Genomic DNA, 26,546 nt, shown 5'->3' on the forward strand with positions numbered 1-26,546 from the left:
ATAGAAGAAACATTTATCGTTGATAGTTAACAAAACACGTGAACATTATTTTCATTGAAAAAAAAAAAAGAAAAAAAAACACGGGATTGTTTCACAGTGATACATATTTTCATTTATATCTAATTGATGAATCACAAATAACATAACTTTCAAAAAGTTTTGTCAAAAAAAAAAAAAACTTTCAGAAAGTTACAAATTACTTATTTCTCAACTATAAATTATAAACGAGATTAATATTTATTATAAGACATACAATTACTTTTTATAAAATTACACATTTTTAAGATTGATTCTTTTGTAAAAATAATTTGCCTTTTTTTTTTCTTATGTCGTTTATGTAGAACTAAAAAAAAACCATTCTTCATGTGAGATATCATAGAAATTTCTACAAATCAATCAAGACTAATGAAAATAAAAACATTTACACTATGTTTGTTTCTAAGAAAAGATTATTAGAGGGAGAGAAAGTTAATGGAAAGAAAGATTCTTTTTTTTTTTTTTTTGGTTGAATTGCAACATCAATAGTTCAAAATAAAAACATGCGCAACTATGTTTTTGTTCTATCTAAATATACAAACATTATAAATTCATGTGTTTAATATTACATCTATTTTAGTCTATTCAAATCAACTTGAAGGTAACTTATGCATTATATATATATACTAGTGTAGTTTATAAATGTCGTTGTTGTTCAATGTACATTGTAGTTAGACTATTTACATGTGAAACAACACATAGTTGTACAATAATGTATATGTTATAATATCATGTTGAGTTACGTAGTTTATAATGTTTTTTTTTTTTCTGTATGAGATGATAATATGTTCTTGGGCAATTATCCTTGAACTATTTTGCTAATGACGCAATATTTCTCATAATACCTCTTCGTGATTGCACACGCTTTTTCTTGTACTCTTGATGGCACAACAATCATTTGCTTGAATGAAATTTTATGTCTTTCTCTTAAACTCTTTTTTAAACTATTTGAATATAACTAATTAATTTTCATGTCTTAAAAAGCTTTGACATGTATTGTTGAAATAAATCATTAAGATATGTAACACAACTCAATGTGTGTTTTGTCACAAAACATTAATTATAATCTTGTGCGGTTTTCAAGTTATTCGACCATGATTGTTCAACTATAAACATGTTCTTCCTTTAATCTTTAACTCTTGTGGTAACGAGGTTGAACCAATGAATCTCATATTTTTGTTAAATATTCAATCAACAATCTTGTGATTTCATCAATAGTCTTTTGGCATCTTCTATGATCTTGTGATGTTGTTGTTGTAGTATTCTCATGCTATTATAATTCTCCCATTTAGTATATACACGCACATGTAAAGATTTCTTTTATGTCTACTTCTGTTAAAAGACTTAAGTGTAAACATAATACTTAACCTTTATTTTATAAGGTTTATTGTGACATCAAAATGATTTTTGTTTCAACAATCTCTCATTTTTTTATGATGACAAACTTTTTGAATCAATCTTAAGATTTATGGATAAATATAGTAAAAAAATGTAAAAATGTTCTTATGTATGCAATTAAGCTCCCCCTAACACACGTGCAAAAGTTTAATTCATATCATTCTAATTAAACTTCCCCTAAACATATGCAATAGGTTAATTCTTAACATTCTTCATCGATTCTCCATACGTCATAGGTTTCTATCCCATCACATATATTTTCCCCTTTTTGGTATCTATAAAAAAGTATTGGGGATGATATGAAAAAAAAAAAAAAAGAATTATAAATGTGGGAAGCATGAACACAAATATAATGTACATAGGGATCATGTATATGAGGAGTCATATTCTCATATCAAACTTAATCGCTTGCTTTTAACATACATTTCATGTATCATGCTTAATATTCATTTATCAATACATGAATAAAGACAATTATGATCATTTGATCTAGTGCAACAATTTTTGGAATAGAAAAAAATGATTTATTAGTGGATGCGATAAAATCGAAGTCATTTGTAACAATATCAAAAATATTTCTCTCTTCTGAATATTCTCATGTTGAGGATATTTATAAGTTTTTCAAATGATTAAGTTTGTTAAAGGATAATTCTAAGCAAGATGATTTTCTCAATTTGATAGAAATCAATTACATGTATTTCTCAAGAATTTAGATATTCACAATCAAGCATATGATTAAACTTTATTGCATGTGTATGTGTGAGTTCTGTTATGCGCTTATCTTTTAAGTTATTATGCTTAAACGAGATTATAAACATATAAGGTAAGTTTGTAGAGATATATTTATGCACATATATATTGATGTCAATGATGTTACATCACTATTTTTGTCTCCAATTTTTGCAAGTGCATCAATGTAAACATTTGACAATACTGATCAAAATTTTCATGTTAAGAACATACCTAGTATGAGTTGAAGAACAAAATAGAACATTTTATTCTTAGACCAGTTTTAAAGTTTACAACAAAGTAATACATATCATACTGAAACTTAATTATGTATTATGTTTCTTTTAGAAATGTTTCAAAGATAAATCCTAAATTCGAATCCATTTGAAATCATGTTTGAAAAATTATATTTTCATGGGTTAATAGTGTTTTACCCCTTGTTATATAGGTCATTTTCGGGTTTGACCCCTGTAATATTTTTTATTCGGTCCTTGTAAAAAAAATTGTTTCAAAATACCCCATAGGCCATCTAACTATGCATATTTGCTGATGTGGCACGCTGAGTCACATTTTTCTGATGACGTGACACGCTGACTATATAAATAATTTTGTTTTTCATTTTTTTTATGGGTATATGTGGCATATGTGACTATTTTTTTAAAAAATGAATATTTTTTTTTTTGCAAAATTCATTCTTTTTTCAAAATTAAGAAGATTTTTCCAAAAAAAATTCTCGACCTTTATATATTTCAAAATTTCCAAAAATTATAAAATAAATCTGAATTAAATTAAAATTATAAAAAAATTGAAAATATAAAATTATCTAATTTTTTTTATTTTGAAAACTAATTTCTAGAATTTTATTTTATTTTTAAAAAATCTTCAAAATTTCGTAAAACAAATATGATTTTTTGGTGGATTCTAAGGTGAAGAATCAATTAAGTCCCTCACCAGTGTACCGCTAATTTTAACCATTAGATTAAATACACTCATTAGTTACTACCGCATAGGATCTAATCTCATCTCTTTGCAATTTTTTCTTTCTATCTTTCCTATAAACTTCTGCATTTACGCAAAGAAAACTGTCTCCATCCTCACATTCTTGTCTAAAATATTATGGTTTGGTTTACTCAATTGCCACTCTAGATAACTTTTGTTTGATATTTGTATGGACAATTTTTTATTCAAAATTATAAACTGAATTTGGGAAATGTTATTTTATTTGCACTCATTTTTGTGCAGGATTAACAACAGAGATCTATGTGTACTTAAGTTTGATATCAATTTGGTTTCAGATTGTTATTTGAAAAAAAAAATTCAATAAATTTTCACATCACTTCACAATAGGGATTCATATTTTAATCTATTAATTTTTATTGGCATTTCAAAGCAGCAAAATTGAATAATTTTTTTCTTTCTAAAAAGGTTATTTTTGGAGCCATTTATAAATGATCGAAACCACCATTGATGTAATGTTATGAAGGCTTTGAGAACAAAGAAATAGAAGGGGCAGAAGAGGCTAAATAGAGAAAAAAAGAAGTGTGATATAGTGTATACGGTGTATGGTATGATGTAAGAAATTAGATCAATCCGATGACTTTTAATGCTTTTTTTTAATTTCAAAAAAGATTTTATAAAAAATTATGGAAAAAAATCTGAATTTTTTCTATTAAAATTTTGGAATAAAAAATTATCTATTTTGTTTTTAATTTTTCAAAAAATATTATCTAAATTCTGGACAAATATTTTCAATTTTAGGAAAAATATTTTCAATTATGGAAAAATATTATCTAATGTTTTGTTTTTTTTTAATTATGAAAAATATTTTCCAAAATTTTATTTTTTTTATAAAAAAAAATTAATTTCAAAAGAAAAATCTGAACTTTGTTTTAATTTCAAACCTGTTTTTCTAATTATTTTTAAAATTTTTTAAATATATTAAGTTCCAAAATTCTTTTAATTTTTTTTCCATAATTTTTTTCAATTGTTTTTTTAAAAAAATGCACAAATGCCACATGTACCAATAAAAAAAGGAAAAAAAAAATTAATTATACAATTAGCGCGTCTCGTCATCACAAAAACGTGACTTAGCATGGCACATCAACAAATATGCACAATCAGATGGTCTAAAGAGGTATTTTGAAACATTTTTTTTACAATGACCAAATTAGGCATGGCAATGGGGCGGGGTGGGGACGGGTTTTACCTTCCCCGTTTCCATACCTGATTCTCATATACTTACTCGTTACCCTACCCATACCCAACAAGGATGAGAAATTGAATCTCATCCCCGTCCCCGACGGATTCGGGTATCCCCTCCCCATCCCCGTCCTCGCATTGAATATTTTTTTTAATAAAAAATAAAAGTTTTTTTGCATCCCCAAGAGCAACGTTGTAATACATTATCCAACAATAAGCTCACCTTCACATTTGTTAGACAAAATTATTTAGTTGATCCTTTAAATATCAATGGTAGTTTTTATTAACATGACAATTATCAAACAAAATAACATAACATATCAACATAAAATAATTTTTTACATTTGGGACGATGTTTGGGTATGAGTTCGGGGTGGTACCTATGTACCCGTTACCCGTCCCATACCTGTGTTTTGAGATTGGGGAAAACCCATACCCATACCCAAACCCAGTCAAAAAGGGGAAAACCTGTCAAATTGGGTTTAGTTCGAGCGGGTAACCACGGGTATGGGTTTTGTTGCCATGCCTAGACCAAATCAATTTTTTTTTTTTACAGGAGTCAAACTCAAAAATGACATATATTACAGGGAGTAAAACACTATTCATCCTATTTTCATTAACCATATCAAAATATTTGCAAAAACCATATTCAATATATATCACTTAAGAACAAGCAATGAATATGTTAATGAGTAAACTAGAACAAATTCATGAATATCATCAAGTTTTAAACTACTATGAAATTTCAAAGAAGACATTTTTATGATCTAAGTCTAAAGTCTATCATGATTTGTCTTTTAGAAAAAAAATTATAGTTGATCCATGTAAAGAAATGAGAATGGTTCAAATTACAGCTCATGCAAAAACTTGTTTAGAAATGTATTTTAAGAACATTATAATGACTTCATTCAAGAATGCAAAGAGTTGAACTTTGCTAAAATGATGTTGAATCGTTTAGCATTCATCAAGGTATCTCAAAAGACATAGTGTGAAATTACATAATATCATGCAAAATTTACCCTTGACACAGCATCATCTCCTTGTATAATTTAGAACATTAATTCACATTAAATGCATTCTTAACATGTTTTCTAAAAAAAATATTAAAAAATTTGGCAGGATAGACTTAGGCCTAGCAAAACCTGATCTATTTTCACCCTGCAAGTCGGTTCAAAATCTCCTATTTTCTTCTTCTTCTCAAAGTACAACATTGATAACCGAATAAAAAAACATTCACAGGTATCGGTTTTGTTATTTCTAATATACTACAACTTTAGATTTTCTAAAAATTTTCATTTAATAAATAGATTTTCTAAATTTTTCATCTAATTTAATGAGTTTGGGAATACTCTATTTAATCAATTTAAGAGTTTGGATGAAAGACACGTGGCAAACAAACATTCAATGGAATTTTAAATTAAAAATAAATAAATATTTGTTTAATTAAAAATAAAAAAACGCTCTCCTTCTTCTCAAACAGTACGCATCCATTCCTCTTCCTCTTCCGTTTTTTTTATTTTTTATTTAAACAAATATTTGTTTATTTTTTAATTTAAAATCTCAGCCATTGAATGTTTGTTTGCCACATGTCTCTCATCTAAACCCATAAATAGAGCATACCCGGCAGGTACACGTGTATCTCTCATGTCATAAACCCTAATTCACAAAACCCTTTCTCTCTCATTCATTCATTCAAAGAAACTCGCAACCATGGGCAAAAAGCAAAAGCAGCAGCCGAAAATCGTTCTTCCGCCGGAACTCCCACCGGAGATTCACGATGATGAAGTCGAGTATTCCGATGACGATGTCAAATTCGTCAACGAAAATCGTGAATTTGCTTCCTTGATTTCTTCCTTAGACACTAAATCAATCACCAAGTGAGAAATTAATCCCTTTTTCTATTCTCCTTTCAATGCTTCATTTTTCATTGTAAATAATTGTTTCTGGGTACCCTTTTGTTTCTGAAAAAGGGAAAATAAAACTGTCTTTTTGATAAGGTTTTTTAAAGGGTTTGGATATTTGCAGATTTAAAACTTTGAAATTTCCATAGTCATAAGCTATATAGATTGGCATTGACTATAAAAAGTGTTTTTTTATTGATTATGATTTATGGGTCCGTGTGGATTGGCTTATTTGAGTTAATTTACTGACATAAGCACTTCTGAGACTGATTTAGAGAGCTTCTAGAAACAGCTTATGAATCTTTGAAGTTGTTTTCAGCTTATTTCATTCAGCTCTCTTACATAAGTTATGAAAATAAGTTATTGCTTGTATGAAAATAAGAACTTGTTTGAGCTAATCTACTGACATAAGCACTTGTGAGACTGTTTCACTGAACTTATGAACGCCTTATGTTGTTTTTGTAGATAACTTATGCAAACAATTTTTAGCGTATATGTAAATGGTTAGGCTTTATTATATCTTTTGTTAGATAAATAGCTTATATAAAAACACTTAGGGCTCATTTGGATAAGGCTTATTTTGAGCTTATACAAAACAGCTTATGTAAATAAATGAGTTTTTTTGTATTATTATTAAGCTTGTCGTATAGCCAACATTTTTTGGTGTTTTACTTTATAACTTTCATAAATTTTATTTGATGAACTGATCTCTATATGATGAATACATCATAGGCTATGGATAAACTCCAATGAAGCCTGTTTATGTCATAGTTACACTGATAGAGAATCATTCATCCTTTGTTTCATATATACCTACTTTCCTTTGGTTGTGTTTTTTATTGGCCTTGTCCTACTTGAAGCAATTTTTTTCCTCATTTTTCGAGATTAATAATGATAATATAAAGAAGCTTCATCTTTTGTATATTTGGACTCCTGATACTTGTATATGATAGAAATGTAATATTGGCAACTTTGCCGAGGTGATCAAAACCATATTGGTTTCCTCTTTTTCCCTGTTGCCAAAACTTGAATGACTGGAACTAGTTTCATGCTATTCTGATTTATATTGTCAGTACAGTTTTCTAGTGCAGCCAACATATATTGGTTTTTTACTTTATAACTTGTGTAAATTTGATTTGATGAACTGATCTCTATATGAATATAGTTTATGGAAAAAAAAAGTTATGAAGATACAATTTTCGTTTGTGAAAAGTTATAAATTAACATAAAAACTTATTTATTTGCATAAGCCATTTTTCATAACCTCAAAAATAAGCCAATCCAAACGGGCCCATGAATCTGATAAGTGCTTATGCTATAAGCTATTTATCCAAACTGGGCCTATTACAAAAACTTTCTGAGCCGGCATTTGCTTATGAGAACTATTGAGATTTAACCGATGTCGTCTCCTTCTTGTCATGTACAGTGTGGAAATCACTTCCAAATTGTAACAGTGTAGCTCATCTTAATATATTTTACCCATTATAGTTATGAATTTAACTGACGTAGGATATAATTTTTGTGTATCCTAAGGCATGTTACACGGGTTGCTGATGCTAAAGACGATGCTTTGGAGAAACTATATGAGCAACGACGCATGAAAAAAGATGCTAAAAAAGAAACAGAAGAAACAGGTTTGCAGGTTGACCGAGTAGATGCTCTTCCTGTCAAGTCCTTAGATGGAGAAGTCTATTACCGGACAGGTATATAGTGTTCTCTTATATAGAATTTGTGCATTGTCGTCGTTTGTCATTCTTTTCTTTCTTTTACTTGTTGATCTGGTAACATATGCTGTTCTCACATTCTGCAGCCACGCGGACGGCACCAGTAAATGGTCCAAGGAAAGAGGAAACTGAAGAGGATGACAATGAAGACAAAGGTTTTGTGAAGCTAACTAAGGCTGAAAAAAGAGCCAAACTTAAGAAAAGTAGAAAAGAGGGAAAGAAACAAGGGAAAGAGGTGGCTAAAGAAGAAGTGGAAGAAGCACCACAATCAACAGTTTTGGTATATTACCTATAACCTGTTTAACATTATTAATTTAACATATTCTTTGGATCCATTTGATTTGCTAATGAGGGATTTGACAAGACAATACTATTTGCTTCATGTTAGATTTCTAATATAGTCACAGGACAAAACAAGGTTTTTGTTTCACTTTTGATTTTGAAAATAGTCGCAAACAAAACTTTTCAAAATGAAATGCTAAGTATTATCCCTCCTTAACTCTATTACCTATTTCCATCCCCTCTGCTATTAATTCAGATTCCATTCCTCCGGAATTATTATCTTCTTATAAATTCTAACTCGGATACTACAGCACCTCCTGTCCCAGGAGACCCCTAACATTCATCTATGCAAACAAGTTCAAAGTCCGTAATTCATAAAACCCAGATTAGTTCCCACTCTCCTTACACATTTGGAACCTACCACCACTCCCTTTACACGTCTGAAACCTACCATAGTTACTTACTTGGCTGGCACTAAGTGGTTGGCAACGATGCAGTGTGAGAATGATGCATTCATTAATAAAAATACTTGTTGCTCTTCATGCACATAGGCAGGCATTCGACTGTAAATAAGTATTTTAGGTAAAGGGTAATCCACATAGAAATATTAATAAATACAAAGCAGAACATTTGGCAAAAGGATTTCACCAAGAACTTGATTTCCACAGTATAGGAACTTCCTCTACTGCTGTGGAACCAGTGGCCAATAGAATAGGCCTTACCTTAGCACTAACTCATTGGCATATCTAACAGCTAGATGTAAGTATACTCCTAAAAAGATTCCTAGATGAAGAAGTAAATGCAACAGTCTCAAGGGTTTGAAAACTAAGTAATCATCAGTTCATAAGTTTAACAAAGCACTATATGGGCTCAAAGAGACACCCAAAGAATGGTTTGTGAGGCTGGCTTTTGCAAATATTAGGCTTTGGTTTTAATTCAAGACCATCAGGTGTGTTTCATCCCTTTTCACTCTTCATGGTTCCTCATAGTCTCTATGTGCTGGGATATGTAGATGATATGATGATAATTGTCATAGGCAGATAACCCAGTTGATGGAAGGCCAAAAATCCGCCATTGCCATACAAACATGCCACTGCGGCTTATGGCGCCACCATGGCGGGCATCCCTTCACAAATTGCTTAAGGCATACTGCACAGTTAATTGTCTGTGTCACTGGTAATGACCAAAATTCTGCCATATAAATGTGGGATTGCGACCTATGCCGCCACACTGTCTATGGTGGCTGGCACAAAATTGACCACATCATTCCACCATGATGTCACCATTGTGCCGCCATTGCTTCTATTTAACAACCTCGCTTTCATGGAAGTTAACTAATTCTGTTATAATGTTATGTCACTATCGGAATACTCTATAAATATCGACTCTTTGTACCTCTCGTGGTATGAAGTTTCTTGGAGACTCATTTGTTTTCTTTCTTCTCTTATTTACTGACATTGCAAATTCTAATATTTCTCTTGAACTGCTACCTTTTGAGAGGACTTTTTAAGTCATTGAACTCAATAATTTATATAATTTGTCATCATTTCATTGTTTAGGATGAGGTTAAAGAAGATCTTAAAGCTGAAGAGAATTTTGAAAGTAAAAAGTGTAAACTTGCAGAGTTGGGAAATGCCTTAATAACAGACCCAGAGTCCAATATTAAATTTCTGAAAGATATGGTACAGCTATCTAAAGATAAGGATCTCACCATTGTTAAACTTGGACTTCTATCCCTCTTGGCTGTTTTCAGAGATATTATACCTGGGTATGATTAACTGTCATACATTATAATTACAATGCTCATTCTAAATGCAATGATATTATAGTCTGCATTTGGTTTTTTTTTTTTCGAATTAATTCTATTTTTAATCCTTTAACTTTGACATCAATGCATGCAATGTCCAGCTATCGAATCAGGCTTCCTACTGAAAAGGAACAAGAAATGAAGGTTTCAAAGACTGTTAGAAAGATGCGTTTTTATGAATCAACTCTTCTCTCTGCATACAAGGTTTATATTCATGTTTGACTTCTATGTAAATTCATTTTATTACTTGATTTAGCTGAAATAAGTTTGTGCTGTTAGACATGACTTCCTGTTCCAGTGCTTGCACTGTGGTTCATTGTGTTGTCTTTAACCGTACATCTGAATTGGTCAAAAAAATTATGATAGCTTGTTTAAAATTATTTACAGAGTATAAATTTTATTAGATATTTGTGTCACTAACTTTTTTTTTTTCTCCTTTGCTTCTATTTATACACGTCATCAGGCTTACTTGCAAAGGCTGATAGCCTTAGAAAAGCTGCCTTCATTTCAGCTTGTTGCAGTTCAATGTATTTGTTCTTTGCTTGATAAAAATCCCCATTTCAACTTTCGTGAAACCTTGTTGGACGTGACTGTCAGGAACATAAGCTCCAGTAATGAGGCTATAAGGTGTTGTAATATCTTTACTATTGGCCATTATTATACTAATGTTTCTCAAGTATTTATGTAATTTCCTATTGAAGAGCATGGATATTAGTTTCATAAACTCAAATTTTAGGCTGAAGAATCCATCATTGGAAAAGGAAACTACCTGCCATTTGGGGCATAAGGGAAATTTCGTGGGTAATTGGCTATTTGGTGGATTAAAATGCTAAACTACCTTGTGTAGTTCAAGTCTAGATAAAAGTTATTTATACTTTCCATCTTGGTTGTCAATACCGTGGAATAGTGCCACAATCACATTTGTCTTCATTTGATTTTTTAAACGCATGGAAAAAACGTTTGCATTCTTTCTAAATGGAACTATATTTATGCCATTGATGGGGGTAATAACATGTATTATCTACACATTAGCTCCAAGCAGTTGAAATGGTGTTGGTAAGTATATGAAAAATGTTTCCAAATTTGAAGAGCATACATTATAAATAAGAACGCCGATCTTAAAGGATGTGAGTATTATTGTTGACATTGCACTAGGTGTAGAATTTTACAACCCCATGTCCGTGTCAATTGAAAACTATGTTTCCCCGTTACAAATGCGACAGGCTTTACTGGTGTGTAACTTAAGTATTTTTTTTATTCAATAGTTGCAAGTTATATCTTATTTCATTGGCTCAACTCTGGTCGGTCAGTAGCCAGTATGGCTTCTATATGTTGAGGGTCCAAGACCAAAAAAAATTCTCATGGTTTTCCAGTTTTTGTTTGCTCATATAATGAATATTAGCAATGATCTATTTTTTGTTTCTATATTTGTATGCATTTATACTTGCTAAGATATTCTTGTTTTTGTTCTGCAGGAAATTTTGCTGTTCCACAATTAAGTCACTCTTTACAAATGAGGGTAAACATGGTGGTGAAGCTACTGTGGAGGCTGTCCGGCTGATTTCTTATCAAGTTAAAGATCATAATTGCCAGTTGCACCCTGATTCCATTGAGGTATGATACAAGTCCTATGCTACCATCCCTTTTTTTTTCAATGTTTTACCAGAAGTCCTATACTTCTCAATCTTTTGTTTTTTGATTCAGGTTGCTATTGCACATTTTTGAGTGTGATGTAATCATGATAGCTATTTGAGTTTAACTTATTTGATTTGAGTGTGTGATGAAATCATGATAGCTATTTGAGTTGAACTCATTTTATTTGATGTGGAATATTTCACTGAGCATAAAGCTGTTAAGTGATGTTTGTTCTTTTCAATGCTTATATCCAGGTTTTCTTGTCTCTTTCATTTGATGAGGATCTTGCGAGGTCTGAACAGATGGAAAAGGATAAAAAATTTAAAGACAAGAAATTTGGTAAGAAAAGAAAAAATACGGAGGCATCAAATCAGTTGCCTGAAAATGACAGAAAGAAAAGCAGGCAAGAGTCGATTTCAAAGACAAGAGAAGAGGTGATTATTTTTCCAATAAGAATCACTCTGTTCTGGATTTTTGGTTGATAGCAGAAATGAGATTCTACCAATGCTTGTTGTAGGTTGAAGCTGATTACAAGGCTGCTTCCTTTAGCCTGGATGTTATGGAGAAGAGACAGATGCAAACGAAAACACTCTCTGCTATGTTTGAGATATACTTTCGCATTTTGAAGCATACGATGCAGTCCATAGTTGTCAGGTGTGTTTTAATCTATATCATGTGTATTACTATATTACTATGAAACATAAATGTTGATGGGTTTGTAAATCCTGTTGCCCATATAATAAGATAATTGATGCTTTGATATATGGACGGCTGGCTTAAATTAAAATGAAACTGCTATAATAATAAAAAAATGGCATTCAGGTAAAATACATGCTTGAAGAATATGGATGCGTGATCCCCTATCATGTTCTTGAATCTTGATTCAAAATTCCAATTACAATCAATATGCGGACATTGCATTGACTTGATAGCATGTATTTTTACCATTTTGACCAGTAGCTTTCACAGTTCTTGGTTTGTTCTTTATGACCACTTGTGAACAATACTCATAATTTTACCCGTGTAACCAATTATTCATACATGCCTATAGATTGTTCACTCTAGTACAATTATCTGACAAAAACATCATCAAGAGTCTGTCTGTATAATTTGATCCCACTTCGTTTTTTTGGATTTGGATCCTCTAAAGTGAGTAAATTAAAGTGAGAAAATCAACGGTTGGAATTATTTTTACAACCGTTTCCACTTCCAAACCTTTTCCTTTCTGCAACCCCCCTTATTTTTTTTCTCTGGAAGAATTCATTGCACACACTTAAACTCAGATCCACAGTCATTTTATATATGCTTATGGATCCTTATGTTGGAATTATTTCCATCTCCAATTTTTTTTTGCACTATTGGAACTTTCAAATAGTTATTTTTGAGCTCTACCTATCTTTTTTTTGTCTACGAAGTGAACTTCATTCTGAAGTTTGTGCGTGGCTGCAGCTGTGAGCACATGTGCATGTGGAAATTTTAGTTATTGTTCCGGGCAACTTGAATATGTAACTGAAAGGAAAATGAAGATTAATGAGAAATCTGTCGGTTTAAAGATGATGCCTTGGATATCTTTGTTTATTTCATATTCTACTATGTTTTGTTTTAATTTTCTTTTCATTCTTATGTATCTTCCTATGCTTTCATTTTTCTCACATGCACTTTCTATTTGTGTTTAACTTTTAATAAGTATTGGATGAGAGTTAATCAATTCTATTATCATGGTTTGCTAATTTTCTTTCACTTTCTTGGTCAGGCCTGAAACAAACCCTGGGGCACTTTCTGCTGCAGTTGGAATGGAACCCCACCCATTGCTTGATCCATGTCTGAAGGGACTGGCAAAGTTCTCGCACCTGATTGACCTTGATTTCCTGGGTGATCTAATGAACCATTTGAAAATACTTGCTGCTGGAGGTAGCAACTTAAGCAACACATTGGAGAAGTTACCTAAATGTCTGACCGTATCTGAACGCCTCCAATGTTGCATCGTTGCTTTTAAAGTGATGAGAACCAATCTCGATGCCTTGAATGTTGATCTACAGGACTTCACTGTCCATCTTTACAATCTCGTACTTGAATACAGGCCTGGGAGGTTTGTATTAAAATACATATCCCATAGTCCTTTCTTTTCCCAACTGACCAATATGTTATCATTATAGCTGTTTGATGTGATCTTGCATGTTAGTTTGCTTGCACAAGTATTCATATATAGTTTAGTATTGATAATTATAACAACAAACCGCACTATTAGATATTAATGATGATTATAACAACAAACCACACTATTAGATTAATGATAATAGATGCAAATGCAATACATTCTTGGGTCTTTATCTAACATCTTAAGATTTTAGAATAAGTAGATATCAAAATTGTCAATATCATATGGTTTTTAATTACGAGTCCTGTCTTTTCTTCCCTTATTTTGCGAATTAAATTATGTTTTAGCACTAAAGTAGCACTTGTTAGAAAGTTAGGATATGAATGAATTAACATGAGTTCACTTGATTCTGAATGTTTGAGTTATCTGATTAATAAAGTGTCGCCGTTTCTTTTGTCTTTTATTTCTTAGCTTGAATGCTCAACTTATTATTAATTTATGTATCATTTTTATGAAACAGAGATCAAGGAGAGGTGCTGGCAGAAGCTTTGAAGATAATGTTGTGTGACGATAGGCAGCATGACATGCAAAAGGCCGCTGCGTTTATAAAACGTTTGGCTACATTGTCACTGTCTGTTGGATCTGCAGATTCCATGGCTGGTATATTTTAATATTCTTATACCAACCGTTATCTCTGTATGTGACCATTTGGAAATTAGGTGTAGAAGAAAATAAAAAGAGAAGAGAAGCAGACTTAATATGTAGTTTTCCTTTGTACCCGTTTCAGCCTTGGTCACAGTAAAGCATCTCCTTCTCAAGAATGTCAAGTGCAGAAATCTGTTGGAAAATGACACCGGAGGGGGCTCTGTTTCTGGCACAATTCCTGTAAGATTTCTTTTTTCATGGTTTTTTGTTTACATTAAAGTGCACATTCATCTCCACTAGATTTTTTTTTTTCTTTTCATTTTTTCTCCCTATTTAGTTTATGCTTGAAGAAATTTAAGTAAAGATGGAAAAAATAGGTGTACAACAAGAGCACAGATGTTTAGGTATCCTACTAATCCCAAGGAGTCGTAATAAAAGAAATAAGGAAATGAATGGGGTATGCCAAAACATGTATGCTGGCATTCCTTGTAAATGTGTCCTTAAGTAAAAATCACTTTGAGAACTCCATTACTGTAACTCTTTCAATGCAAAAATGAAAAGAAAAGCTTAAGATTATGCTTATTTCTATTGAAGTTGCATTTATGTGAAGTTAAAACAAGGGTGGTTGTGCCATTGGATTGTTGTTATGCCTAGTGTATTGGCTAAACTTTTACTTTATTTATGTATTTGTAATGATGTTTATAAACTAATCAGCAACAGAAAATATGAAGACGTTAAATACATTTTTATATCCATTTGTTGTGATGTATCTTGTCTCTTTTTAATGTAGAATTAGATTATTAATATTACGTTCTGGTGTGTCCATCATGCTATTATTGTTTTTCTAGGTTGTATTGTTGTAATGGTTAATAATCAAACAAAATTATGCATAGTTCAAAAACCTGATATACCAAGAATGAAAACATCTTTGTTTAGAGATAAGTTAATTAAGGAAGAACTTGAGGGGAGTGGAAAAGAGAGAGAAATGCTTTCAAAGTTTTATGCATCAGCCTGAAGTTATTCTTTTATTATGTATATGATATTTGGTTATGTCGAAATCTTATTCTTGAAAGAAAAACTGGGTGAACAGAAATTTTAGGGCAGAGGGTTGAATTTGATTACAAGATTTTTAGCGGGCACCATTATTTTCTGTCAGCTTTTACGGAGTGTAACCATCTGTTTCTGTCTTACCTTTGAAATATGCAGAAATATCTACCATATTCAACTGATCCTAATTTAAGCGGTGCCCTTGCTTCGGTACTTTGGGAACTCAGTCTTTTGTCCAAACACTATCATCCAGCTATATCAACGATGGCGACAGGCCTTTCAAGCATGAGCACTGAACAAAACCAAGTCTTCCTCTCCAAATCCTCTCCTTTGCTAGCTTTCAAGGACATGTCTATTGACCAGGAACTAAGTTTTGAACAAAGTGGCAGTATCAAATTAAACAACAAGAGGAAACGATCACATGGCAATGCTACATCAGATTCCATTGGTTCCACTACAGTAACGAGTTCATTCAACGAGGATGATTTGAGAAAGAAATTTAGTTCTCATTTTATGGTTCTTCATGATATCAAGGAGAACGAAAGGTTAAGAAGTAAGTTGGATAAGACCGCAAAATCACTTCAGCTGTATGAACAATATAAGATTCAAAAGAAGAAACGGTCAAAACCAAGTAAATGATAGACCATTGTTTGGTGATGTAGGCTTATAATTGCTAAGAATTGTCATTATTTGTTCTAATTGTTGCTTATCTATATTTCCAGTAGTTATTGTATCAGTTCCATTTCAAGTGGAGATACTTCTCAACCAGTCATGTATGCCATCATTTTAGTGCAGGAAAACAATGGATACAATTTTTGTATAATTTTTGACAGATAAAACCCAATTTCAATTAAAATACGAGATAATGCAAAAAGAATGAGGATATCCTTCTTGTGAGTTGGGTGTTGTATTTTCTTCTATTTTGTTATTGGTTATTTTCTATTTTTAATATAGGTTGTGGGGCAATTAATTTTTCAACACCTCATTTTCTATATATAAATAAGAGTTAAAAATGTGAATTTAATTTTTTATACCGAGCGTTTCTCTTCTATTATCCTGGTTATCGAATGGGAAGCTACAGGTCTCCTTATTGCTACGAAGATAGTTGCTGATAGAGGTTTTGAACGTGTGTTGCATATGAGAGCGATAATCAATCTGCAGTTCATGTTGTGAGAGCGATAATCAATCTGCAGTTCATGTGCTCAATGGTCGTATCCACGAAAATAGAGCCGCTCACAATCTTGCTAGAGTGTATAGTCTAGCCCTATTCCTTGTTGTATTGACACTATTGTTTTGAATGAATTGCTATGAGTTTATTTTGCCTAAAAAATTGCTGACATTGACATATCATATGAATTTATTTTGAATGAAGTAAATACCATGTTTGTGTGATTTGAGACTTTGGTCCCTCAAAAGATCTTGTTTCAGACTTGTCATTTGTCAAACCTAACATGGCATAGGAAAATTGATAATTTATTTTTGCCGTGCAAAAAACAAGTAGAAAGAGAACATATCATAATATTAATTCTGAATATTTATTACATTACACACTTCATAAACAAATTGTGATGATTAGAGCACAATCTTGGTGCTATTATGTAATTAAAGCATTAAAGTTTGGATCTAGTAGGAAATGCAGTGGTATCAAAGACTTTAAGGAAAAAACGTGTTCTTGGGATAGAAAGCTTGGACTGCAATATAGTACCAATGGTAGCAATAAGATTCTTCTTCACTTCTTTGTTTATACCACCCATTGATATTATTTCAGCATAAGCAGCTGGTTCTTTGTTACCTTCAAATGATATTGGCACAGATGATTTCAATAGGACCATCACAAACTGCAAAATCATCATCATGTCATTTCATATTCACAACAATACTACAAATTAATAAAACAAAAATGTCATAATAAAGACCATACAATATTTATGATTGGTTATTTTTGAAGCACGATATTTTTCTATTTTAGTATACCAACTCTAGGATTCAGGACAAAAGAAATTAAAGGCCAAACATAGATACATGGATGTAGTGACTTTTTCTGAATATATGTAAAAAGTGTTCAAAATAATGGGGACCATGGCCACTCTAGGACCACTGGTCCCTTCATCACTTGTTATTTTCCAAACTAAAAATTTATACTTTGTTATTTTAATTACAAAGTTATATTATTTTCACTTCATTTTAAAATTATTAAATAAGAAAATATCATTATTTTAAAACACTGTCATATGTTTTTTATTTTAAATTTTGAATAGTAAAAAATATAACAATGTTTTTCATTTTATATTTTGTATAACTAAGCTAAAATTAATTTAAGTCATTTTTATTAAGTCTTAAAAAATTTAAGAGATAGGTACTGATTCTATGTACTAAAATACAACAAATAAACACATAAATACATAGTATTAGTGGTGTTGGTACAAAGGTCCCACACAAAGGTAGATTGTCCATTCTCATTCAAGATAAAGATGAGTGGCATGAAAATATCCAGAAATGCAAATGTAGAAATATGACTTTTTCCTTTGTCCTCCCACTTGTCCATTCACATTCAAATTGTTCTTTTTTATTGAAGATTTTAATTTATCCTGATTAAGGCTATGTATGCTATATTTAAAATTGTAAAAAAAAAAAATGCTCTTCTTAAATTAATACAAAACAAAAATATCTATCAAAAAGTATATTATTAATAGATAATAATTTTAAAGATTAATTTTCCTGAAAAATATTTTAAATTTTTTGATATACTCTTAAAACAATTGTCAACATGTCCAAAAAATTTAATTCATATATACTTATCAATATAAAGATGTTTTATACTACTTTCTATAAATTAATTCATATATACCTATCAATATAACCATATTTTTATACTACTAGTTAAACTAAAAAGAAGACAAATTGTTTACACTTTCTATTTCATAATTGTCACATTAACTTTATTATTAAGATATGGTTTTAAAGTCAACAATCATAAAAAATACTGAAAGTACAGCACTTCCCCCGAACCAAAGCAACCATGCCTGGTTTGTGGTTTTAACCAAGTTGCATGGGACCAAAATCAATATGAAACCAAACTTGTTTGTTTTTCTTGGGTACCATAATTTAAATAACACCAATGTAACACAAAGATCATCAATTTGTTAACCTATATAAACCTTATACTATATGTTTCTGAAATCTCAATACATCATAGATTCATAGCTCAAATTAAAATCACATTTAAAATTGTTTTTTAATTTGATTATATACTATGTAGTATGTTATTTATAAAAGAAAAATACACTTAATTATTCCACTAAATATACTATATACTAGTATTAATTCAGATTGTTTAGTGAATAAAAAAAATCAGGCTGGTTAGAACTGTTTGATTAAGAGCTAGAAGCCAAACAATATTTACTCAAATTAAATGACTTGGATCAAATTAAACTAACCAAAAAACATGAATCATTCAATTAAAATCAACCAACCATGAAACATAAATTATGAAGAAGAAAAATAAAATTGAACACCATAATTTGTGTAAAGTCAACTAATGATTTAGGCAAAAACAAACCAAAAACTCATAATCATAAACTTTGCATGAAAAACAAAGAGAAAGAGTGAGAGATATATGAATACCTTTTCTGGTTTTCCAATGATTGTGGAGATAGCAGTGGTGACTTCAGAAAAGATTGGATCAGTGTCAACTCCATCTAAGTTAAGATTAGTGGAGATGTAAATGCAAGGCATCTTCTTCTTCTTCTTCTTCTTCTTCTTCTTTTTCTTGATCCTTTTTTTAAGGTATGTGGATGGATCTATATATATTCTAAGATTTGGAACCCAAGTTGACTTGGTTGGTTCAACCTTTCTTTTGCATCTTCTTACTCCTTGAATGTGTTTATATACTATATATTACTGCATCTTCTCATGTTATGTCTTATTGGAATTAAAATATTCCTATGTCTTCAATTATTTGTCCTTTTATGGTATTAATATTATATTTGTTACTTTTTTCAAATGTTACCCTTAATTATTAAATAAAGTTATTGTGTCGGTTCCCGCGAGTTTAGCTCAATTTACAGGGACAATGTATTGTAATATGTAGGGGTTCGAGTTTGAACCCTAAATTCCCCACTTTTTTATAGACAAAAGAAAAAAATATATTTATAAAACAAAGACATACAAAGACATAGGAGACATTAAACCTGACCCAGATACAACCAAACAGCTTTATAAATAAATTTCTAACTTCTAAACTAGACAAATAAAAAGTTGTTATGTATGGTCGTTAGTTAATAATTGAATTAAAGATGTTTTGGTCTTTTTATTATGGATAGTTAATATTTTAATTATAGATGTTTTGGTCTTTTTTTTAAAGATGGAAAAGGCTATGCCCCAAAAACACATCAAGCAAAAAACAAAGTTTTTAGGAAAGACAACAACCTTCTATCAATCAAAGAGGCAAATGAGACAAAATAGAGAATTACATTAAAAAATTGAACCTGGAAGAGTAACTGAAAATCATGAGATAAGGAGTAATGATCCAATTGATGGAAGATACCAAAATTTTTTAAACCTTTCTAAAAGTTAGTTTCAAAGCATTAACAATAAACCATAACTTAGTGAAAATTGTTCTTCACCCAACAAAAAAAACGTTCACTCCCATACAAACTGATTAAAACACCATTTACATGAATTAATTCACGTAGGTGTTAAATCCAACATGACTTAAGTTACGTTCGCTATCCAGTGTGAGTTAACTCATGTAGGTTATAACTCCAACATGAATTAACTCATATAGGTTATAACCGAGCGTGAGTTAACTCACGCGAGAAGTATTTTAGTCCGTTGGTATGGGTGTGAACGTTTATCATTGGGAAGAAGAATAATTTTCTAACTTAGTAGCCAAAATGAGTAAGCAAACCAAACCAAGAAATTTCCATGATTGTCACGAGTCACAATCTCCACATGTCGTTGTAGACCAATGGTTAATCACAACATTTTCCTCATTCAGCTTCACATGATCAAAATCTAGAGGGATCCAACGTATTGGACAAGACACACTGTTACAAGGACCACACCAAATCAAAGTACCCGTACATTAATCTTAACACATGTAAGACTTTAATATGGTTGATAATAACGGCAGGAAAATAGAGAACTATGTAATTTAAATCACACTCATTACCACTGGGAATAAAACTGGTAACTTCTGTTAAAAAAAAAATCTTGTAGACCATTATGAATGCAACACAATCTCTCATTTAAGATATCCTAAATGATCAAAATGCATTTGATCCTATAAAAGAAAGTTGTCAATCAAGGAAAAAATTGATGCAAATTAATATTGCTCCAGACTAGTTCTCCTTATATGATTAGAATATGTATATAAATTAATAAAACTGTGTAAGAACCAAGAGAGATGGCAAATCACAAACTTCCTACTACAAAAGATGAAAAATGCTTAGCTAATATTGGTTTATATTTGGGGTCATCTCTTTGAAATTACACTTCAGATACAATATAATTATTTCTTAAAGGAGATGCAATATAATTTTGAAAATATGTTTTTTTTTTCAAAAATTAAATTAGTCAACTCAAATTGACACTAGAGAGAATCGTACATGAAACTTTGAAGATGAGTAAACTCTCAGGTCCCAAGGTAATGCCACCGGGTCAACCCAAGTGGGTTGAAAATATGAAATAATAATATAAGAATTATTGAACTCCAAACCTTATGACTGGAGGCTTGAGTATGAACTCCTAGTAGGTTATTCAAGTTTGAAAGTATCATTTTTCAGTTTATATCATCATCATATCATATGATATACTAATTATATATGTACTATAAGATTAATAAAATCAAGTAAGTGACACTGACCCCAATATAATGGCAAGTGGAAGTGGTTGTTTGCCAAATCCTCTTGCTGTAAGCATATGATGGTGGATTGGATGTTAGAATTCCAATATGAATGAACGTACAGCAGCACCTCTTTTGTGGGTCTTGTATAAAACGTTTTTTCTTCTTACCCGATTTGAATTAATTATGAGATTAAAATAAGAGTTTAAGATTAAGAAATATTATCTCTAATTCATGATTACAACACAAACTACTACGTTTGTCAAAAAAGAAAGAATGCAAACATGTTTAACTAAACAAATGCAAAACACAAGAGTGAATGAATGATCTATCGTACTACCATTGCACATTAAAAAAAATTCTATCAATGAAAGAAAAAATTGTTCGTTTAACTAAACTACCATTATTATCAAGTAATGATATATTCATCATCATTTATGTAAAGTCACATATATATTGACTTGTGAGTGATACCAACTAATAATAAGTTAAGACAAATGATAACATGTGTTTTAAGAGCATATTAGTAAACTTAATAGAGCGAAATTTGTCTTAAAAAATGTTTATTCAATATTTTAAAAGTTAAAATATTATTATTTTTCAATGTAATATTATTATTTTTAGATTCTTTAATATGTGTCTTAGGACATAAGTTAGTAAGATCCTTAAATTAAATATCTAAATAAAAGTAATTAATATTACATTTGAAAACTGAAAGGGGCGTAATTCATTTTGCGACAAATTTCTTTTATAAGTGGTCAAAGTACATATCCACTTATTTTAAAATGAGTATCGTTTAAAATTTTATACAACATTTAAAAAATGCAATGATATTGGAAAAAAGTATTACACTTTTCATAAACTAATTTTATTCACTTTTGGTATATTTCTCATCATAAATGTAAATTGAGTATAACACTTTGAAAATAGTGTATACAATATTTATTAGAGGGCAAAATTGAGAAAAAAGAATTAAACCTACATTGGAAAATGTAGATAATGTAATTTTTATTTTGAAATGACACTCATATTTAAATGGAATGAGTATTACTTCATGTATTCTTTTTAAGCGTCGTCGTTTGATAATGTGCACTATTTACATAATATATTTTAAGTATGTCTTTGTGAGCTTAAATCAGTTAGTAGGGATAATGCATAATATATGCAAGGTCTGAGGTTTGAACCCCAGATACCACAAAATAAAAATTGAGCATATTTTTAATTAATATATAAAGTCAAATGTTAGCATATAAGATGTTCAATTTATCTCAATGAATATATTTTTTTTAAACAATCAAAAATGGGATTATATTAACAACAAGAGTCTCAATAGCACAAGACGTGCCACAAAGACTACTTCAGGATTCTGTACAACAGCAAAACCAAGTTAGCCAATACCCAAACATTGTAACGGGTTTGACCACCAACTAAAAGTACCAAACAAAAAAGAAGCTTTTCTAGCTTTCAGCCAACCTAAAGACAAATATTTTACTTTATCAAGCAACCTGGGTAAAGGAGTAATAGAATCATTGAAACACATATTGTTACGTTCAGTCCATAAGACCCAGGCACAAAGAAGCCAAATAAGCTGGAGAAAAGACTGAGAAACCTTACTTCCACCTGTTGAGTGAACAAACTGAACAAAATGATCAGACAAAACATTAGTGTCCACTCCAACAAAACCAATCCAATCACGAACCAACGACCAAAGTAAAGCAAAGTACGAACAAGAGAGAAACAAATGTTGCGCTGATTCCAAAACACCGCACCCGTAGACACACAAACCAGCTTCTGATGGAATTACACCTCTATATATCAGATTCGATTTGGTAGGCAACCGATCACGAAGAAGCCGCCAAGCAAAGACTGATACCTTCAAAGGAACCTGTCTGTGCCAAATCATCTCCGCTGCCGAGTCCACCAACGGTAAATCTTTAGAAGTCAACACGGAATAAGCCCCCCGAACAGAGTAACCATGTGAGGGTTCCGGGAGCCACAACCATTGATCTGAAACATTAACAAGCAAAGAAACATCAAGCAGAAGACCCTACACTCCACTAACAACTCCTCCTCCCACGCCCACAAACTCCGCCTCCACTGCCACGCCTCACCTCCCTCCTCAACACCAAGAGAAAACATATCTGACACTGTAACATATTTATTTTCAAAAAGCTCAAACAACCTACGAAAATGAACACACAAAGGTATCGACCCCAACCAAGTATCAAACCAAAAAATTTAAACTATCAATTTTTAAATTTTTTTGTGATAGATAGTTATAGTTATTAGTTGTTAAAATTATGCGTTGACATTATGGAGTGGCCAACAACAACACTTAAGGAACTCCTTAAAAAAAAAAACAACACTTAAGGGTATGTTTGTTTCAAGTTATAATTGTTGATTCCCGGGAATAAAATGATAGAAATGTATATGCCTATGTTTGTTACAAGTTTACTAAAATTTATTCCTTTGTATAAAATGTTCCTGGGAATAGAAAAAATTTCCCCAGGAAAAGGGTGGGAATAAAGTTCCCATAGAGATGAGAATAAATTCATAAATAGTTTACCTATTATAATCCATATTTTTATGGTTCCTAGGAATATTATAAAGCTAACCAAACATATTTTTCCTAAATTCCTTGGAATAAAATTCTCATCTTTATATTCCAAGGAATGTTATTCTTAGGAATAAATTTGGTAAACATGAAACAAACACACCCTTAAAAAACTGAGGGAGCACGGTTGATCCTAAGATTTTTGTTGTCATGTACCAAATAAAAAAATGACTCTCCCTCTTATTATTAAATTTTTTCGTTTGTGCACAATGGTGGAACTTGAACAAAAAGCTTAAGGTACCAAAGGATGTTCAAAAAATTATGTTGAAAATTTACAACAAAAAATAAAGGCAAAATCATTAATGTATAATAACATTAGTGTAACATTAGCGTGACTACATGTGAAATGAATTAACTTTGCATTTGCTCAAAAATAACATTAGTGTGACTACATGTGCAATTAGTTTAAAATAAAGAAAGACACCTCACGATGTAACAAATATCATAACAAACAACACTATCAACTATTCTTCCCAGAATTAACCAAGTTCTTTTTTTTAACCAAAGAAGTAGCTAGCAAATAGCTAGGCTACCAAAATAGATATATACCAACAAAAGGAAACAACATCAAAAAAGAGAGGGGGGCCAAACCAATACCTCTCTAGTAGGGTTGTAAATCTATAATTAGGCAAGCCTAATCTATTGTTAACATAAGAAGACCTAATGCAATCTGGTAAATCAAACCAAACTGTAAAGTTTGCAAGATTGTAACCTAAGCTTGCCAAAGAGTCTGCACATACAATCCCTTTCCTATATATATGAGTTACCATAAAATTTATGGTTCTTGTACGTTGCAAACAATTCAGTCATATGTTTCTTGGATGCCAAGGAACTAGAGAATGGTTTTTGAATGCCTTAACCACTAACTCATAATCTGCTTCTAGCCAAAGATTTGTCCATTGGTGAGAGTTGGCCAACTCAAATGCTCTCAAAGCACCTCATAATTATGCACGTAAGGTGTAACGCCCTCTCTAATTATTTGATTATTTTAATGAGTTTAGAATATACTTATATGATTTGTGTGATTTATATGATTTATTTTGATGAGTGATATTTTGATATGTTATATGTTGGTATTTATTAGTATAATATATATGATTTTTTATAGAAATATATGTCATTTGTTATAGAAATATATATGATTTGTTGTAGAAATATATGTCATTTGCTATAGAAGTATAAATGATTTGTTATGAAAATATATATATATATATATATATATATATATATATATATATATTGGGATAGAATATTAAGATTGGGATTTAAGAGAAAAATAAGTAGGTTAAGATTTTTATAAAAAGGAGAGAAAACCTAGTTTTAGAAAAACATTTGCACATACGACTGTTTTTGGAAAAAGGAGGAAAAAGCCAAGAGAAGAGGGAGAAGACCTGGAGGCTGCGATTTTCATTCTTTAAAGGTAAGGGTGGGACTAACATTCAATCTTCTTAAGCCTATGATTCTGAATTTCTGATTTAACATGTTGTTGTTCTTAGGTTGGATAATTGGGATTAGGTTTTGATTATTGATTTTTGAATTGAAAAGTGTAGAAACCATCGAAATTGTGTTAAGAATTGAAGTTCAGGCTGTAGAATAAACATAGGTTCAGTTTCCTATAAAATTTGGGATTTGGGTTGATGAAATTGGGGCATTTGGAGTGAAAACTGGTCTGTTCCCGTAGATTTGTCCGTCGCAACTCGCCACAGCGAGTACACTTACTCGCCTCGCGATCTGCACTTTGACAGCATTCCCTATTTCGCGTTCTTGCGTCTTTTTCACACGTTTCTGTTTTGAATTGGCCTTTGGTGTAAACATGAAAGTTGTAGATAATTGTGTTAGCTTTCTAGTGGCTTTAGTTTGACATGAAAATGATTTTTGGTGTTTGAGATATGATGAAAATACTCCAAGGAGGTCTTAGTGAATTTTTATGAATTTCAGCACAACTTTGTCCGAATTTGAAATGAAAACTGGTATTGATTGGTACAGAATTGGTCTTAGGTGTAAACACGAAAGTTGTAGGTATGGATATTAGCTTTCTAATGCCATTGGTCTGACGTCAAAAAGAGTTATAGAACTTGAGTTATGGTCAAATTACTGCACGTAGGTCACAGTGAAATCTTATGAAAATTCAGCATAACCATTTCTAAGTTAATCCAAAACTTATGGGATAATACCAACCCTCAAAACTAGAAGTTCTATGAGTTCAATTAAGGTGTTTAAGAGTATAATAATATGATTTAGTGTCGGGGTAGGAATGTGGGTTGAATATAATATTACTGATGATCTGTGAAGCTATTATAATATGATTTAGTGTTGATAGTAATGTAATATATTTGTATATGCATTATGTGAATTATATATGATGTTTAAGTTGTTGATTATCATTTGATATTGTTATATCTTGAGATGTTTACGTGTCGCCTATGTTGCTGTTGTTGGTTATGTGAAATATTTATATGTCTTATGTGGAAGATGTATGATGTTTAAGTTGTTGATGCTTCACATTAATATTGTTATGTTGTGAATTGCTTGTGCTGTTTCTGTTGATGTTATGAACTGCTAAGTTGTTTGTAATGTGATTTAATG

The 26,546-nt window shown here is 31.0% G+C and overlaps 3 protein-coding genes across 3 annotated transcripts; 1 reads left to right on the forward strand and 2 right to left on the reverse strand.

Moving 5' to 3' along the window:
- The first annotated feature begins 6,019 nt into the window (after positions 1 to 6,019).
- LOC11416699 (nucleolar complex protein 3 homolog) lies at positions 6,020 to 16,398 on the forward strand. Its single transcript, XM_003623339.4, has 13 exons — positions 6,020 to 6,239; positions 7,797 to 7,966; positions 8,074 to 8,267; positions 9,829 to 10,037; positions 10,178 to 10,280; positions 10,540 to 10,703; positions 11,552 to 11,690; positions 11,966 to 12,145; positions 12,229 to 12,365; positions 13,465 to 13,800; positions 14,330 to 14,469; positions 14,597 to 14,694; positions 15,661 to 16,398. Exons 1-13 carry the CDS (start codon positions 6,073 to 6,075, stop codon positions 16,138 to 16,140), a joined length of 2,517 nt encoding a protein of 838 aa, XP_003623387.1. The 5' UTR covers positions 6,020 to 6,072; the 3' UTR covers positions 16,141 to 16,398.
- Positions 16,399 to 16,999: 601 nt separating this feature from the next.
- On the reverse strand, positions 17,000 to 19,394 carry LOC11415714 (macrophage migration inhibitory factor homolog). Its single transcript, XM_003623340.4, has 2 exons — positions 19,126 to 19,394; positions 17,000 to 17,339 (listed from the first exon to the last, which is right to left on the reverse strand). The coding sequence occupies exons 1-2, from the start codon at positions 19,234 to 19,236 to the stop codon at positions 17,112 to 17,114; spliced, it is 339 nt and encodes a 112-aa protein (XP_003623388.1). The 5' UTR covers positions 19,237 to 19,394; the 3' UTR covers positions 17,000 to 17,111.
- Positions 19,395 to 22,699: 3,305 nt separating this feature from the next.
- On the reverse strand, positions 22,700 to 23,485 carry LOC112416665 (uncharacterized). The gene is made up of 3 exons (XM_024770974.1): positions 23,458 to 23,485; positions 22,852 to 23,353; positions 22,700 to 22,712 (listed from the first exon to the last, which is right to left on the reverse strand). The coding sequence occupies exons 1-3, from the start codon at positions 23,483 to 23,485 to the stop codon at positions 22,700 to 22,702; spliced, it is 543 nt and encodes a 180-aa protein (XP_024626742.1).
- Positions 23,486 to 26,546: the final 3,061 nt, after the last annotated feature.

Source organism: Medicago truncatula, chromosome 7, assembly GCF_003473485.1.
Source record: "Medicago truncatula cultivar Jemalong A17 chromosome 7, MtrunA17r5.0-ANR, whole genome shotgun sequence".
NCBI classification, from domain to species: Eukaryota; Viridiplantae; Streptophyta; class Magnoliopsida; order Fabales; family Fabaceae; genus Medicago; species Medicago truncatula.

Coding starts and splice junctions, on each gene's coding strand:
- LOC11415714 (XM_003623340.4), bottom strand. CDS start 19,236: ATGCCTTGCATTTACATCTCCACTAATCTTAACTTAGATGGAGTTGAC. Junction 17,340..19,125: donor TCATTGGAAAACCAGAAAAG/GTATTCATATAT, acceptor ATGATTTTGCAG/TTTGTGATGGTCCTATTGAA.
- LOC112416665 (XM_024770974.1), bottom strand. CDS start 23,485: ATGTTTTCTCTTGGTGTTGAGGAGGGAG. Junction 23,354..23,457: donor TCTTGGTGTTGAGGAGGGAG/GTGAGGCGTGGC, acceptor TTAATGTTTCAG/ATCAATGGTTGTGGCTCCCG.
- LOC11416699 (XM_003623339.4), top strand. CDS start 6,073: ATGGGCAAAAAGCAAAAGCAGCAGCCGAAAATCGTTCTTCCGCCGGAA. Junction 10,281..10,539: donor CTCTTCTCTCTGCATACAAG/GTTTATATTCAT, acceptor ACACGTCATCAG/GCTTACTTGCAAAGGCTGAT. Junction 13,801..14,329: donor CTTGAATACAGGCCTGGGAG/GTTTGTATTAAA, acceptor TTTATGAAACAG/AGATCAAGGAGAGGTGCTGG.